The sequence below is a fragment of the Budorcas taxicolor genome, chromosome 7 (genome assembly GCF_023091745.1).
Source record: "Budorcas taxicolor isolate Tak-1 chromosome 7, Takin1.1, whole genome shotgun sequence".
Taxonomy (NCBI): Eukaryota; Metazoa; Chordata; class Mammalia; order Artiodactyla; family Bovidae; genus Budorcas; species Budorcas taxicolor.
The window spans coordinates 14,715,154-14,731,716 of NC_068916.1; the positions used below are offsets into that span (position 1 = coordinate 14,715,154).

General features: G+C 53.8%; 2 protein-coding genes across 2 annotated transcripts; one reads left to right on the forward strand and one right to left on the reverse strand.

Annotated features, from left to right (window-relative positions):
- The first annotated feature begins 5,357 nt into the window (after positions 1-5,357).
- On the forward strand, positions 5,358-9,611 carry SHFL (shiftless antiviral inhibitor of ribosomal frameshifting). Its single transcript, XM_052643832.1, has 8 exons — positions 5,358-5,485; positions 5,948-6,071; positions 6,246-6,295; positions 7,665-7,703; positions 7,846-7,995; positions 8,437-8,540; positions 8,682-8,836; positions 9,382-9,611. Exons 1-8 carry the CDS (start codon positions 5,465-5,467, stop codon positions 9,609-9,611), a joined length of 873 nt encoding a protein of 290 aa, XP_052499792.1. The 5' UTR covers positions 5,358-5,464.
- A 294-nt stretch (positions 9,612-9,905) lies between these two features.
- On the reverse strand, positions 9,906-13,539 carry ANGPTL6 (angiopoietin like 6). Its single transcript, XM_052643831.1, has 5 exons — positions 12,964-13,539; positions 11,682-11,859; positions 10,946-11,133; positions 10,597-10,867; positions 9,906-10,096 (listed from the first exon to the last, which is right to left on the reverse strand). The coding sequence occupies exons 1-5, from the start codon at positions 13,537-13,539 to the stop codon at positions 9,906-9,908; spliced, it is 1,404 nt and encodes a 467-aa protein (XP_052499791.1).
- Positions 13,540-16,563: the final 3,024 nt, after the last annotated feature.

Sequence of the window (16,563 nt, forward strand, 5' to 3'; positions counted from 1 at the left end):
TGCAATATACCCAGCCCCCTCCCACCTCAGGACCTTTGCACATGCTTCTCTCTCTACCTGCACCTCGTCACCTTGTTGTTATTCAGTTGCTCAGTCGTGTCTGACTCCTTGTGACCCCATGGGCTGCAGCACCCCAGGCCTCCCTGTCCTTCACCATCTCCCAGAGTTTGCTCAAACTAATGTCCATTGACTCGGTGATGCCATCCAACCATCCCCTGTTGCCCCCTTCTCCTCCTGCCTTCAATCTTTCCCAACATCAGGGTCTTTTCCAGTGAATTGGCTTTTCACATCAGGTGGCCAAAGTATTGAAGCTTCAGCTTCAGCATCAGTCCTTCCAGTGAGTATTCAGGGTTGATTTCCTTTAGAATTGACTGGTTTGGTCTCCTTTCTGCCCAAGGGACTCTCAAGAGTCTTCTCCAGCACCACAGTTCAAAAGCATCAATTCTTCAGCACTCAGCTTTCTTTATTGTCCAACTCTCACATCCATACATGACCACTGGAAAAGGCATAGCTTTGACTGGACAGACCTTTGTCAGCAAAGTGATATCTCTGCTTTTTAATATACTGTCTAGCTTTCTCACAGCTTTTCTTCCAAAGAGCGAATTTTTATTTCACGGCTGCAGTCACCATCTTCAGTGATTTTGGAGCCCAAGAAATAAGGTTTGCCACTGTTTCCATGTTTTCCCTAGGTAGTTCCTATTCCCTATTTATCCTTTGGAGAGACCCCTCCACCCCTAGGAGGTTCTTGTTTTCCCTTTTGTAATAATATTACCCCCTTTATATGATTTCTGTCTGGATCAAATGAGATACACAGTTCAAAACCCTTGACACAGTGTTTCAGAAAGTGTCAAGACTTCATTTCAGTGGGGCTTCCCTGGCCTCCAGCCGGTTAGGACTCATAGCTTTCACTGTCATGGCCCCAGGTTCCATGCCTGTAAAGGAACTAAGATCCCGCAAGCCACAAATGCAGCAAAAAAATAAAAACTTCAGTTCCAGAGACATCTCATCCATGAAGCCCTCCCTGACCACCCTACCCACGTCTGGTTCCCATGTGTTATCCTTTCTTACGGATCTCTCAATTTCTCTTTATAGTACATACCATAAATATAATTAAATAATTCCTTCTGCTATCATCTGCTTCTTGTTTCTCTTTCAGATTAAGACCATGACTCCGGAAGGATAGAAATGGTGCCCAGCACCATACTTGCCAGATAGGAGGTGTTTGATCCATGTCTGTCCAATTAATGAATGGATAGGTCAAATGGGTTCCATCTTTGACTCAATTACTAAAATGTCAGAGGTTATACTTCTTATCACTGTTATCACCACATCCATCCTCCCTCCCTTCACACCTTTCCCTAAAGGCAAAGAATAAAATGCATTCGTGTTCACATCATGGGACAAGAAAGCTATCTATATGTGTCCAGACAGACCAAGATGGTTACAGAGCTCAAACTAAACTTTGAGGTAGGCAGCGCCTCCATGTGATCGCTGGGAATCTTTGTTTTTCTGTTCGTGTTTAGTCGCTAAGTCGTGTCAGAGACTTTTGCGACCCCACGGACAGTGGCCCGCCAGGCTCCTCTGGCCATGGGATTTCCCAGGCACGAATACTGGAGTGGGGTGCCATTCGCTTCTCCAGGGCATCTTCCCAGCTCGGGGACCAAACTGCGTCTTCTGCACTAGCAGGCGGAAATTGCCAAGCCACCAGGGAAGCCCTCTGTTCACCTATAAATGCCCAAATTCAATACTCACAGGCTGTATCTCTGTCCCTCCAGAGTGACTCTCACCCTCTCCTCCTGCTCTGTGCCCTGACAGGCTGCCTGCCTGACCGGCTCCCTTTCCTTCCTTGCCTTCTGGCGCTGGAAGCGAGAGACTCCAGTAGGAGATGGGGAGGGCGGAGGGGAGAGAGGGCAGGGTCTTTATCCTCCTCTTCCTAAACACAGGCTGGATCTGGCAACTCAATTTTACCACACAGGATGTGGCGGCTGAAGTGATGCTCTGGGACTTTCAAGGCTAGGTCACGATACAACTTCCACCTGGCTTTCCTTCTCTTGTGTTGCCTGCCCTGGCAAGGCCAGCTGCCAGGTTGGGCATATCAAACTCAAGTCAACCTAGGTAGTGCGGAACTGAGGCATCCCGCCAACAACCAGCACTCACCTGCCAGTCACGTGTGAGTGAGCCTCCTTGGAAGCGAGAGCCTTCAGCCCCAGTCAAACCTTCAGAGGAACGCAGCCCCAGTCAACATGTCGACTATAACCTTATGGAGACCCTGAGCCAGAAAGCCTACTAAAGCCGTACTTGGGTTCCTGACCCACAAAAATTGTGTGAGCTAATAAGTGTTTCTTGTTTTAAGTCGCTACGTGTGTGTGTACTATCACTTCAGTCATGTCCATCTCTGTCACCCCATGTGAGTCCATGTCACCCCACATCACCCCATGTCAGTCCATGAGGATTCTCCAGGCAGGAATACTGGAGTGGGTTGCCATGCCCTCTTCCAGGGGATCTTCCTAACCCAGGGATCGAACCCACATCTGCATTGGCAGGCAGGTTCTTTACCACTAGCGCCACCTGGGAAGCCCTTAAGCCATTACATTTGGGGAGATAATTTGTTACACAGCAACACCTGGTAAGAAGAGTCCCCAGTTACCATTCTTCCCGGAACCCTCTTCCTCTGCATCCTTCAGGTTTCCACTCAGATGTTACTTCTCACAGCCTTCCCTAAACTCTCTTTACCCATCCCCCTGTCGTAGTTTATTTTTCATCCTGGCATATATTATCTCCTGAAAGTTGTAAGAGTGTTAGTCACTCAGTTGTGTCTGACTACAACTCCACAGAGTGTAGCCCACCAGGCTCCTCTGTCCATGGGATTCTCCAGGCCAGAATACTGGAGTGGTAGCCATTCCCTTCTCCAGGGGATCTTCCTGACCCAGGGATCGAACCCAGGGATTGAACCCAGGTCTCCCGCATTGCGGGCAGATTCTTTACTGTCTGAGCCACCAGGGAAGCTGCCTACCCATCTCATATTTGTTTCTTCTATCTCCCCCACTAGAATGCTAGCTCTGTAAGGCAGGGATCTTTGTTTTCTGTGATGCTGTGTCCATGGTGCATGGAACAGTGCCTGGCACAGAGCAAGCTCTCACTATGGTGATCATTAGGATGAGAAGCTAACAGACGTGAGTTATGTTGGGGCTTGATCAGATTCCCACCTGTTACCTGCCTGTTCTGTGCTCACCATGACCAGGGATGGGACATAGCTGTGACCTCCCCCTCCACTGGGTAAGTAGTAGTTGGGAACTATAAGGAGAGAGCCCCTCCGTGCCTCCCCGCTTCTCTGGGATAAAATCCCAGGTCCTCTCAGCAGTCTTCAACCTTTTCTGCACCAGAGACCATTTTCCTGGAAGACAGTGTTTCCACAGACGGCGTGGGGGGTGGGGGGGATGGTTTTGGGATGATTCGAGTGCATTACGTTTAGTACGCAATCTATTTCGATTATTATTGCATCAGCTCCACCTCAAATCATCAGGCATCAGATCCCAGAGGTTAGGGACCACTGCTCTGTGACGCCTACAGCCCCTCATTCCTACCTGAAACCCCACCACTCAGCCACAAAGAACCATGAACTGTTTGCACTCGTTAATAGAGTAGGCTCCAGGGAGGAATGCCTAGACTCCACCAACAAAACTTTGGAGTTCGAGTAGAAAACATTAGAACATTTATATTTTTAATCATTGGGGATCTTCCCCACCCAGGAATTGAACCCCCGTCTCTGGAGTCTCCTGCATTGGCAGGCGGATTCTTTACTACTAGCGCCACCTGGGAAGCCCAAGGAATATCATTATGTAATAAATACATTATTATAAAATGATCTACAGAATCTGATCTTTCTCGAGTAGCTCAGTTGGGAAAGAACCTGCCCGCAGTGCAGGAGACCTGGGTTCGATTCCTGGGTCGGGAAGATCCCATGGAGAAGGAAATGGCAACCCACTCCAGTATTCTTGCCTGGAAAATCTCATGGACAGAGAAGCCTGGCAGTCCATGCGGTCGCAAGAGTCGGACACGAATTAGCGACTAAACCACCACCACAGAATCTGAGTATAACTGTATTTGTATATAATTCATAAACAAACACTCTTCGAGGAATTGAGCTTCCACATTTTTACTGATGGAGGTTAAACAATTTGAGGGGTGTCATTTATCCTAACACAATTTTGCCACCTCCAGGGAGCATTTGGCAACGTCTGGAGACATTTTCAGTTACCACGACTGGGGCAAGAGTGCCACAGGCATCTAGTGGATTGAAGCCAGGGATGCTGCTAAATATCCTACAAAGCACAGGGCAGGCCCCCAGAATCACCCAGCCCTAAATGCCAATAGTGTTGAGGTTGAGAAGCCCTGGCTTAAAGCGCTAGTCACTTTTTTCTGGGGTCTTTGCACCCAAAGCTGTTCCATCCCGCACTCCGATCTTCTGACTGCTGAGACCTCGCTCTTCCGGACTCCTCCAAGAAGCCATTTTTTTCTTTTTTTAAAGAAACCATTTCTGATGCCGCCAGGCAGGACTCTTCCAGCCCCCTCGTCCACCCCCCATGCTGGGTTAAAGTCGTCCTGATCCCTCGGGGTTCTCAATCTTCCGTTTTTCAGCGCAAATTCCCTGGAACCCCTAGACAGACCGATTCTGCAAGACTGCGAGGAACCAGGAATCCGTATTTTTAACGAGCACCTTCTCCCCACCACAACTGCCTGCTTCTTAATATCTTGCACATAGTAGGTGGCCCAGTGACTAGTTGAATGTCTACAGCATGCCAGGCGCTACTAAATACTCGACCTGGGGGATCTCGAATCCTGCACCTGCGCGCGCGCGCGCACAGGCATGAGCGCGCGCGAGCACACACACCCGTCCCCAGGAGGTAGCCACTATCATCATCCCCACTTTACAGCGAAGTAAACTGAGGTTCAGAGAGAAGACATAGCCGAATAAGACACTCAGAGCGAGACAGGGGTCTAGATTCTCATTAGCACCTGATTCCCGGTGGAGGGAGGGGACCGAGCAATGAACAGGGGAGTGAGAACAGGCGGGGGCACGGAGACTCGCCGCGGCCTTCAGATGCGGCCCCGCCCCCACGAGGGACGTGAAGACGCGGACCCCGCACAGCGTGGGGACATGTGACCGACTGCAGAGGCCGCGCCGCTTCCCCCGCCCGAGTTCTGCGCGCTCCGCCGCAGGGTGCAGATCCGGGGCGCCCGCCTGGGTTTGGGGCGCAAGAGCAGAGGCGGAGCCAGGGCGGAGCCAGCGCTCCCCGTCCACCCCCCCGTTCCCAAACGAAAGCGAAACGGAGCGCAGGAAAGGAAGGGCGGAGCCGGCTGGAGGCCCCGCCCCCTGCCCTGCGCGGCCGGACCGACGGGCGCGCCCAGGTAGGGGGCCGCTGAGCGCGCAGTGCGGACCCTCGCGGGGACCTACGCCGCCACCATGTCTCAAGAAGGTGTGGAGGTAGGAGATGGCTACAGCTGGGCCGGTGGCCCGCGAGAGATGCTGAAGAGGAGCTAGGGGCACGGAGCGGGCTTCGCAGTTGCTGGGGACTCCATCCAAGCCCAGACCTTCCCCCCAGGGCTGGCACTCGTCTCCCTCGGAAAGGAGAGTGACCGCCACATGCCCCGGAGCAAAATGCGGCCTCCTCGAGGAAAAGCGGGGGCTGCTGGGTCAAGGGTCAGAGGCCAGGGGTCATCTGGCCGGCCTCATCCCTTAGCCTGGGACGCTCGCCCTAGTCCGCTCCCTCCCCCAGTACCCTGTGGGGACTTTGGCTTTTTCCAGGAAATGCAGTAGAGGGATGGGGGGGGGGGGGGGGTGCGGAGGCCAAAACCCGGGGTCAAGTTCGGGCCGTGAAAAAAGGAAGCCTAGGGATGGAGGAAGGGCAATTGCGCTTCTCCTTCCCCCACCGGTCCCCTACCCCAGCTGGAGAAAAGCGTCCGGCGCCTCCGGGAGAAGTTTCATGGAAAGGTATCCTCCAAGAAGGCAGGGACTCTGATGAGGAAATTTGGCAGCGACCACACTGGAGTGGGGCGCTCCATCGTGTATGGTGAGCAGGTGGGGGTCCTGCCTGGTGAGAGTTAAGCTGGGGAGCAGGGAGGGGGTGTAGTCTGTGCTGGGGGCTGGAAGAGGCGATGAGATCATCTCTTTGGGGGGCGGTCTGGATCGGGGTTCTGGGGGCCCTGAAATTCCCACAAAACCTTACACTTACTCTCCCCACCAGGGGTAAAGCAGAAGGATGGACAGGAACTGAGTAATGATCTGGATACCCAGGTAAACTGCCCCCCTCCCCTCAAAACACGTGGTAAGGGGAGGAAGGAGGGAAGGGTCAGGCTCATCCCTGGCAGAGCTCTTTCTGTGCACTGTCCATCCACAACTCATGGTCTAGCCTCATTCACTTACCTCTTAGTTGTGGATCTGACCAAGGAGCCTGCAAACCATAGGTGCTCATTACATGCTGATTGTATGAAATGGAGAGAGACAAGAAACTAGGCAGTGAAAAGAATCCGGATTATCATCATTACAGAGGAGCCAAAGAGGTCAGGGAAGGCTTCCTGGAGGAGATGGTACCACATTCTTCAAGCCTAGGGAGGAGTGATCCCTGGGAAGGGGAGGGGTTGGAGATCTTCCTGGAAGAGAGGGTGACCTGAGCAGAGGAACTTGCAGACAGGCTGGGACGAGTAAGAGATAGGGGAGGAAAGAGGGGCAGGGAAGCCCATGTAAATGAATGACTAAAACAATGAATGAATGAAAGCCTTTGTGTGGCCACTTTGCCCCTTAGATGGCCTTGGTAGCTGGTGCACTGGTTTGCCTGTCTGAAAGGGCCCAGCACAGAGTTGTTAAAGAGTATAATAAAGTATGTTTTATACCTGTAACATTTATATATTTATAGTTATATATATAATGAGTATAATAAAACTAGCAAAGAGTATCATTGATTGAGCACTTTCCCTGCAACAGGACTCCAGGAATTCTGTTGACTTATTGCCACAGGTCCTGTGAGACAAGTCCTATTATTTATCATATCCACTTGACAGATGAGGAAACAGACACAGGGTGATGAAGTCACTCACCAGGTTCATGCTGAATGCAGGTCGTGACTGGGATTTGAACCCAGGTCACCTAGAGTCAGAACCTGGACTGCTAGATGTCCTTCATTAGGGAGAGTGGCTTGGCCACGACCCCACAGCTGGAAGTGATGAGGCCAGGATTCCAACCTGTGGCTCTCTGAATCCAGAGCTCAAGCACTTAGCCTAAAGCAGCATAGCCTCAAATAGGTGACCTGTCACAATGCCAGCAAGTGTGTGGCATTTGCCAGCATGAAGGGAGCATGGGGCCCAGGCCTGTTGCCCACACTCACTCAGGGTAATCTCAGGCAAGCCCTCTCAGAGCTCTGGGCCTCAGTTTCCCCATCTGAGCAATGAGGATCACAGGTGTGCCCACCTCTCAGGGTTGCTATGAGGACAACTGAGATCACACACCCTTGCCCTCAGGAAGTGGAAGCTGCTCAATTAACTCCTCTTGAGTTGGGGACACCTTACTCATGTGGGGCCAGAACCCTGCCTCCCCATCCAGAAGCCCTGCCCCCAGAAAAGAGGCATGAGCCACCTCCCCAGTTTCTACCCCTGATGTTTCCACCCAGGACCCCCCAGAGGACATGAAGCAGGACCAGGACATCCAGGTGAGTCCAGGGTGTGGGATGGGGAGGTGGAGCGGTGTGCACACCCCTGGGGGTATCCATACGTGAGAAGGAGGGACACGTTAGGGGGCTGGAAGAGAAGAGGACTGACCACCCTCTTGGCCCCACCCACCCCATTCTGCAGGCGGTGGCGACATCCCTCCTGCCACTGACAGAAGACAACCTACGCATGTTCCAGCGTGCCCAGGAAGACCTCATCCCTGCCGTGGACCGGCAGTTCGCCTGCTCATCCTGTGACCATGTCTGGTGGCGCCGCGTGCCCCAGCGGAAAGAGGTGATAACCCAATCCCTGACCTTGGTTCTGTCCCGGCTCTGCTCCCAACCCCCATTCTGTGTCCAAACCAACTGACCTAAGAACATCAGCCTCTGAGACCCCAACCCCGGACACCTGCAGCCTCAGAGATCAACCCCAATCTCAGCCCCAACTCTGACCTACTGAGCTGGACTTTCAACATTCAACTGGAGAAGCTCAACTTACCCCTGAACTCTTGACTATGGAGTTTGACCACTACCACAGAAATCAAGCCTGAACCCCAAATCTGGCTTCTGAACCCCCTGACCAGTGGTGTGCTTCTGGTAAACGCCTACCAACCAGCTCTTGTAGGAAGGAAGTGCCCCCAGATTTACAGTGTTCGCCAGTTTCGATGGTGTAAATCCCAACGTGACCACCATCAGGCTATCGGTGTCCATCTGCTCCGCTCTTCTGTACCCCCAGGTGTCCAGATGCAGGAAATGCCGGAAGCGCTATGATCCCGTGCCCAGTGACAAGATGTGGGGCGTGGCTGAATTCCACTGCCCGAAATGTCGACACAACTTCCGGTGAGGGCACAACTTCCCGAGAGGGTGCTGACCCCACCCCCTCACCCTCGGCCCCGCCCCAGCCCCGCCCCGCCCCTCCCTGCCCTGGCCCCATCCTGGCCCAGCTGGCCTTTGGACCCTCACGGCCCTGCCCGCCCCCAGGGGCTGGGCACAGATGGGGTCCCGGTCCCCCTGCTACGGGTGCGGCTTCCCTGTGTATCCGACACGGATCCTCCCTCCGCGCTGGGATCGCGACCCGGATCGCCGCAGTACCCACACCCACTCCTGCTCCGCTGAGGACTGCTACAATCGGAGAGGTGAGCACCTGCTGCGTCCGCATGGCCTCCCCCGTTCCAGTCTATGTGGCCTGGACTCCTGGGATTTCCACCTCTGGGGCTTTACGTACCAAGGTGTCTGCTTGCTTCTTCCACCTAACTCCTAAGGTTCTCCTAGTTCTAGAGGCCATTTCATCTCTTACCACATCGGCCCCTCCTTCCACATCTTCCACCGTCCTCCACCTCCTTGCCTCCAGGTCTCTCCTGGAGGGGGGGTCCCTCCTCACACTCACCTCCCGTGGCATCAGCCACCCTCCATGTTCTCACCCATGAGGCTTTGTGGTTTCACCCTGACAACCCACATCCCAGGGTCCTGTGGACTCAGCCCCTGCAGTCTCTCTGTGTTCTTGGCTCCTGTTTGGTCCTCTGTAGTCTCAGGTGATGCCCATGACCGTGGGTCTCCTGTGGCTTCAACGTCTGTGACTTCCACTTCTGCCCTAGAGCCTGTGGCCGCAGCCCCTCCCCTCCCCCAAAGCACCCCGTGGCCTCCAGCCCCAGGAGAGGGCTCAGAACCTCTCCCTCCCCAGAGCCCCATGTGCCTGGGACGTCCTGTGCGCACCCCAAGAGCCGAAAGCAGAACCACCTGCCCAAAGTCCTGCACCCCAGCAACCTCCACATCAGCAGTGGCTCCACTGTGGCCACCTGCCTGAGCCAGGGGGGCCTCCTGGAAGACCTGGACAACCTCATTCTGGAGGACCTGAAGGAGGAGGAGGAAGAGGAGGAGGAGGACGAGGAGGAGGGCGGGCACGGGGAGTGACCCCTGCCAGATGCAGATGAAAACCAGACACGGTCTGTGGCTATTTTGTGTTGTTATAAAATATGAGCTCAAACTGAGATCTCAATGCCCTTGGGGAGCCGTCTGGGTCCAGGATATTGGCAGGGGGATTCCTGGGCACTGTCTGCAGAGCCCTGGGGGAGCCCTGTGGATCCACAACGGGAGGAGGTCTGTGGGGCGTGGTCTGCATGGAGCCACAAAGGAGGGGTGGCCAGGACAACTTGGGCTCCTGCTGACACACATCCCCTGGGACCTGAGGGACAGATGGACAGAGGGTCACAGCCTCAGGGGCCTGATCAGCATGGCAGCCTTCTTGAGAGAGTAAGCCCCACCACGAAACTCGGCCCAGTAGACCCCGTCCTGGTAGCGGCTACGGTAGTGGCCACCACGATGCCACACACCATTGAGGTTGGAGTGGGCACAGGCATGGTACCACCAGCCTCCCCGCTGGTACAGGGCACAGTTACCTGAGGGGAGAGGGGGAGAAAAAGCCTTATTTTATTCTTCTCATCAGAATAAAAGCCTCTACCAGCACCTTACTAACACAGGGCTTTTGCCAGGCATACTCTGTCCCCCTACTTCAAAGTAATAGCCTTAGTTTCTTCCTTATCCCCTTACCAAAGTACAAGTCACATTTTCCTCCATCCTTTCTGCAAACAAGGAGCTTTTCCTCTCATTCCTTTACCAGAAAAAAGAAACCTTCTCTACTTTCTTTCTACAATAGTTAAAAGTCCTAGCTCTCACAGCTCCCCCTTTCCCCCACCTCCTTTCACAAAGGCTGGGGCCCTGAGTTATTGACTCATCAGAGAATGAACGTAGACTCCCTCACCAGAATAAAAGTCCTGTCCTCCATTCTCTTGTTTGCCCTGATCCCTACCAGAGGAAAGTCTTACCCCACCCTCTTTCATTTCCTCACTAAGAGTCTTCTATCCTGCCCCCACACACCACCAAAATAAGAGCCCTTTACCAGAATAGGAGTCTCGGTCTCTATCCACGGTGCTGAAAGGCTTGTCATTGTGCCAGGAAAGAGAGTCTCCAGCATCTCCATGGTACTGGCCAAGCCGCAGGCGGTAGTGGTCACTCTCAGGCTCCAGGGAAAAACCATCATAGTGGGCGCGTGCCCCACGGCCTCCCCAGTCTTCAAGGAGCACCAGTAGCTCATGCTCCCCACGGCTGGTGAGCTGATGCACAGGTTCAAGGCCCAGCCAGTATTCCCCATCAGGCTCCCCGAAGCCCGCCTGGCAGGGCAAGAAAGTCAGAAAGGCAGGCGCTGGGCCCCTTCCCCGCCCAGCCCTGCCCCACCCACCTGTGCCCACCTTGTAGTGCTGCCAGGTAGTGAAGAAGTTGACCGAGCCATCTTGCCGCCTCTGAATCACAGTCCAGCCTCCGCCCTCCAGCTGTTGCTCACACCATGCTGACACCACGTGCCGGCCCACTCGTAACTCATACACTCCACTCTGTCCATGGCCTGCCTGGCGGGCCTCTGCACAATCCCGCCATGGGCCTATGGGCACAGGGATATGGGAGAGGCACAAGCTGCACCAGTCAACCCCTTACTGGAGTAAGACTCTTGATTCTCACTGGTCCCCTCACCAGAATAGAAGTACTGCTTCTCTTATTCCCTCTCCAGGATAAAAGCCCCAATACCCTTTTTCTTACCTAAATTAAACTCTAAGTCACTCTTCTCTCAGTAGAGCAAATGTGGAGGCTGGGATTCTTAAATCCTCCTTCTATGGTTTCACCAGAAGAGAGGTCCTGAACATGGCTCTCTGAACTTCCTCAAATTCTCACCAAAGTAGCATTCTTAAATCTGCTGCCCTCTCATCAAAATAAGAGTACCTCTCCTAGTTTCACACCATAGTAAGAATTTTGTTCCTTAAGAGCCATATCTCCGTGTTCCATCAACAGAATAAAAATGCATCATTTGCCCCCCAGTCCCCTCACCATAAGAGGAATCTCACATTAAGGTCCTGACTCCTATTTCCCTCTATTCATGCTGCACTGGGAATCCCCTGGCTCCTCACACCCCCAACAGCCATGCCCTTGACTTACCTGCTGGCTTAGGAGGAACAGCAGGGTGCCCTGAGGGCAGAGGAGAGGCCAGGGGTCCTGGCTGTCTCAGGGTCTGATCTCTCTGGGGTTCTGCGGCTGAGTTTAGCCTCCTGCCGCTGTCGTCAGTGCCACCCACCAAACTGACGGGAACCACAGGTACCAGGGGTGGGGGCAGGACCTGGGGTAACCAAGAAAGTCAGATGCGTTAGCCCTGAAGGCTCTGGGCTCTTACATCTCCCAGCACCCGGATGGGAAGGCGATCAAGCAGGAGCATGGCTTGATCTTCCCAAGCCTAACTCCAGCAGTCAAGAAGAGACAGAGCTGGACTTCCTGGTGGTCCAGCAGTTGGGACTCTGCTTCTACTGCAAGGGGAGGGGTTCAGTCCCTGGTCGGGGAACTAAGATCCCCCATGCCTCAAGGTGTGGCCAAAAAATTTTGAAAGAGACAGAGCTGGGCTTAAACTCTTGCTCTGGTGTCCACAGCTTAACCAATCTGTGCCTCCAAACTTTTCTGTAAAGCAGGGATAATATGAGGCAATCCAACACTTGAGTATTAACTTACTGAAGCCTCCCAAAGCTGTAAGGTAGCTACTGTCAGAGCAACAATCTCTTATTCAAAACCCAAGGCCAGATATAGTCCAGAATTCTGAATAATAGAGCAGGAGTTAGAAACAATAACTGGAGAAGGAAATGGCAACCCACTCCAATATTCTTGCCTGGGAATCCCCATGGACAGAGGAGCCTGGCAGGCTACAGTGCATGGGGTTGCAGAGAGTCAGACACGACTTAGACTAAAGGACAACAAGAAACAGTAACACAGGGTCTACAGATATCAATGAGGTCTTCATGCACATATTAGTAATATACCTGATTACAGGAATCTGCCTGCAATGCAGGAGAGCTGGGTTCAATACCTGGGTCAGGAAGAAACCCTGAAGAAGGAAATGGCAACCCACTCCAGTATTCTTGCCTGGAGAATCCCATGGACAGAGGAGCCTGGCAGGCTACAGTCCGTGGGGGTCGCAAGAATCAGACACGACTTAGCGACTAAAGCACCACCATTGAGTATTCATATCAGGTAGATAAGTAAAGACTTTAAGTAGCTACCAGTAGCGTTTTGACCCAAATGAGTTGTTGGCGGAGAGGTAGGGATCCGGTTTCTGGAGCTTTTTGTACTTCAGAACTGCGGATAAGAGATCCTGGGGTTTCAAGAGGCCACACCTTACTGACAACGCCCACAAGAAGTGGCTGAGATTTGGGGAGGGTGCTGGTTTTGGAGTTACCTGCTGCTGCCCTCCCGCACTCCCCGGGCACAAGCGCTCCAGGCGGGCGATGAGGCCACTCTGCTGGCTGACTAGCTGTGCCAGCTCGCGGAACTTGACGTCCAGCTGGTGGAAGCGGGCTGCAGCGCGCTGAGCCTCTGCCGAGGCGTTCAGCACGCGATCCCCGAGCAGCGCCAGCGCGGAGGCGGGCTCCGCCCCCGGGCTAGGCCCCGCCCCTGGGCCCGCCTCGTGCTGCAGCTGCGCGCGCAGCTGGCCCAGGCGCGCGCTCAAACCACGGCTCTCCTTGCGCAGCGCACGCACTTCGCCAGCTACGGCGCCGTCGGCAGTTGCCAGCCGCTGAAGTTCGCGCAGCAATTCCTCGTGGCGGCTCACGCGCACGCGCAGCGCCGCCACCTCGCTGGCGTTCACGGCCTCTGGCGTCGGGCGCGCGGCCGCTGGCCCGCTCCAGCACACGGCGCCTGTGAACTTCTGCGGGGGCAGCACGAAGGTGTAGGTGCAGCGCGGAGCGGCTGCGCGCGCCCACCACGCGCCCAGCAGGAGCAGCAGCTGCAACGTGAGCAGCCGGGGTGCCGACATGGCGGACCTGCGGGCAGAGAATGAACGGGAAGGAGGGGGGCTGGACCCCCGACTGTCAAGTCGGACCAAACCCTGTCCTCTCCCACACGGGAACGCACGTGTCTACACCTGCGTGTATCAGGGGGCCGCACACGCCGGATACATCCCCTTCCCAGCCCCAAGGTTGGAGATGCTGCGGTAGAACCCATCCCTGGCCTCACCACTGAGTTCCAGGCGCCCTACAGGTCAATATGCCTCGTGCATTCACTCTGCAAGGCTTCACTGAGAGCTGAGTGTTTACTGGCCTCAGTTCTAGGCGCTTGGGAATACAGTCGGGGGCAGCACACACACACAAAATCCCTGCCCTGGTGAGCAAGAAACAAAATTAAGTTAGAATTCATAGAGTATTAGACGGCCCTAGTTTGTATTAAAGATAACAGTAAAAGACAGAGGGGAATACCCTGGCCGTCAGTGGTTTAACTGCACTTTCGCTGCTCGGGACTTGGATTCCGTCCCTGGTTGGTCCAGGAGCTAAGATCCCACAAGAGGCCAAAAAAAAAAAAAAAAGATACCGGTAAAAAGACGGGGATTTGAGAGGAGGGAAGACCTGGAGGAGGTGACATTTTTACGGAAAAACCTGAGGGAGGAAACCATGGGGTTTCTAGGAGAGAAGAGGTCCCTGGCAGGGGGAACTGAAACTTGAAAAGCCCTGAGGGTGGATCATGCCTGATGTATTAAAGGACCTGGAGGAGTCTGAAGCAGAAGCCATGGGAAAATGGGGGGAGAGGGGATGAGGGAAAAGTCCCCCTAACTCAGTCTAGTAGCGGACACCACATTTCCCATATACCCAGCCCAAAACCCCACGGTTGTCTGCGTTTCTTTCTCCATGGCAGATGGAACTCATTAGCCAGGCCTGTCAGCTCTGGTGTTTAGACCCTGAATTCCTGCACATCACCCCCCACCACCCCATGCTAACCCCATCCCATGATCCAAGCTCAAGACACCATCTGGCTTTCCTGACAGCAGCTACCTCCCAGGTCTCCAGGCTTCTGTCCTCAAGTTCTGTTCTATTTTTCCAACAGCAGCCAGAGAATGCCTGTGAACACCCAAGTCAGGTCATGTCCTCACTTAGAGGAAAAACCCAAGTCCTCCTGCAGCGCAGAAAGTTCTACAAGCTCTGTCCAGTCCCCTCCCTTCCTCACCTCCTCCTGTTCACCCTACTCACTCTGCTCCAGTCACCCTGGCTTCCTGGCTGTTCCTCAAACACACAAGGCATCCTTCGGCCTTAAGGCATTTGCACTTGCTGTTTTCTCAGCCTAGAATATGCTTCTCTGAATTTATCATGCCTCCCTCTCCTTATTCAGGTCTCAGCTGTCTCCTTAGAAGCCCTCCTTGACAACCCCATTTAAAGTCCCCCCTCCTGGGCACACCCTATACGGACTTTTTCTTTCTTCTTTTCTTTTTTTTTTAAATATTTATTTATTTGGCTGCACTGGTCTTACTTGCAGCATGTGGGATCTAGTTTCCTGACCAGGGATTTAACCAGGCCCCCTGCACTGAGAGCGTAGAATCTCAGCCAGTGAACCACCTGGGAAGTCTCCGTGGTCTTTGTCATTTTAGCATTTGTCACTTTGCATTTGCCTCATTGATTTGCCATTGTTTATGCTCTGAATTCCTCCACCAAAATAGCAGCTCCCAGAGGCTGAGTCTGGCTTTTGTTCACTGCTCTGGCCTCAGCTCCTAAAACAGTGCTTGGTGCCACACAGGCCCCGCAACACCCACATGCTCCCCCGCAGGTGTTCCCTGACTCCCACAGGTGAGCTCACATAGGTGTCTTCGCTCAAGGACGTATACTTGTGGCCACTAACCTTCTGCCCTGCAGGATCCACACCCAGGCCCCCGCTGTCTTCATTCCTGGGGTTCACACACTTGCAGCCTCTCAGATGGGGAAACACGTTCCTCCCAGGTACATTTGCTCACGTTCAGAAAATGGTCTACATGTCAGCCCTGTCTGCACCAACATCCACTTTGTCTAAACTCACACATCCTAGTGACCACACAAGTGTGTGTCCTGTGGGCTTCATCATCACACACATTACCTCATTCACGCACTCAGCAAGCATTCCTTGAGCACCTATTGTGTGCCAGGAGATGGGGACACAGCTGTGACCAACACAAACAAAACCCCTGGCCTCACAGAGCAGATTGGAAAAAAACGGTAGGTAGGTCTTAGAGTGATAAGTCTTAGGAGAAAAAATATGGAAGGATGTGAGAGACCTGGGCTGGGGGGCACTTTAAATAAAGGAGTCAGAATTTGCTTTCACTACCAGGGGCCTGGGTTCTATCCCTGGTCAGGGAACTAAGATCCCATAAGTCATGTGGCGAGGCCAAAAAAAAAATAAATAAATGAATAAATAAGTAGAGGAGTCAGAGCTCACTGAGAAAATGACACTTGAGTGAAGACCTGAAGGAAGAGCGATAAAGGGACAATCATTCAGGCAGAGGGAGCAGCAAGTGCAAAGGCCCTGAGGTGGAACCTAACTTGATATGCCCAGGGAATAACAGGGAGGCCTGTGAGGCTGGAACAGAATGAGAAAGGGGGAGAGCAGGAGGCACCGAGGACAAGGAGGTGATGGAGGCACAGTGTGCAGGGACCAGAGGAGGGTCTGGAGTTTTACTCCAAGTCCTGTGGGAGCAGTGGAGGGTTCTGAGCTGCAGAAAGGCATACTCACAACGGTACTCAAACACCAAGCACTAGCTCCCCAGGGCAGAGCAGGGTCCTCTCCTTGCCCCCAACCCTGGAAGACCTCAGGCCCTACATAATAGGGATGGACCAAACCCCTTGGAGGCTTTCCCAGGTGGCGCAGTGGTAAAGAATCTGACTGCCAATGCGGGAGACACGGCAGACGCGGTTCAATCCCGGGTCTGCAAGATCCCCTGGAGTGGGAAATGGCAACCCATGCCAGTATTGCAGCCTGGGAACTCCTATGGACAGAGGAGCCTGGTGGGCTACAGTCCATGAGGCCGCAGAAGACTTGGACACAA

What these genes read in the sequence shown, in the direction of transcription:
- SHFL (XM_052643832.1), top strand. Translation starts at nt 5,465, where the DNA reads ATGTCTCAAGAAGGTGTGGAG. An exon ending in GTAATGATCTGGATACCCAG is followed by an intron (nt 6,296 to 7,664) that starts GTAAACTGCCCC and finishes GTTTCCACCCAG; the next exon opens with GACCCCCCAGAGGACATGAA. An exon ending in AAATGTCGACACAACTTCCG is followed by an intron (nt 8,541 to 8,681) that starts GTGAGGGCACAA and finishes GCCCGCCCCCAG; the next exon opens with GGGCTGGGCACAGATGGGGT.
- ANGPTL6 (XM_052643831.1), bottom strand. Translation starts at nt 13,539, where the DNA reads ATGTCGGCACCCCGGCTGCTCACGTTGCAGCTGCTGCTCCTGCTGGGC. An exon ending in TGTTCCTCCTAAGCCAGCAG is followed by an intron (nt 11,134 to 11,681) that starts GTAAGTCAAGGG and finishes CTGTGCCCATAG; the next exon opens with GCCCATGGCGGGATTGTGCA. An exon ending in AGACCGAGACTCCTATTCTG is followed by an intron (nt 10,097 to 10,596) that starts GTAAAGGGCTCT and finishes CTCTCCCCTCAG; the next exon opens with GTAACTGTGCCCTGTACCAG.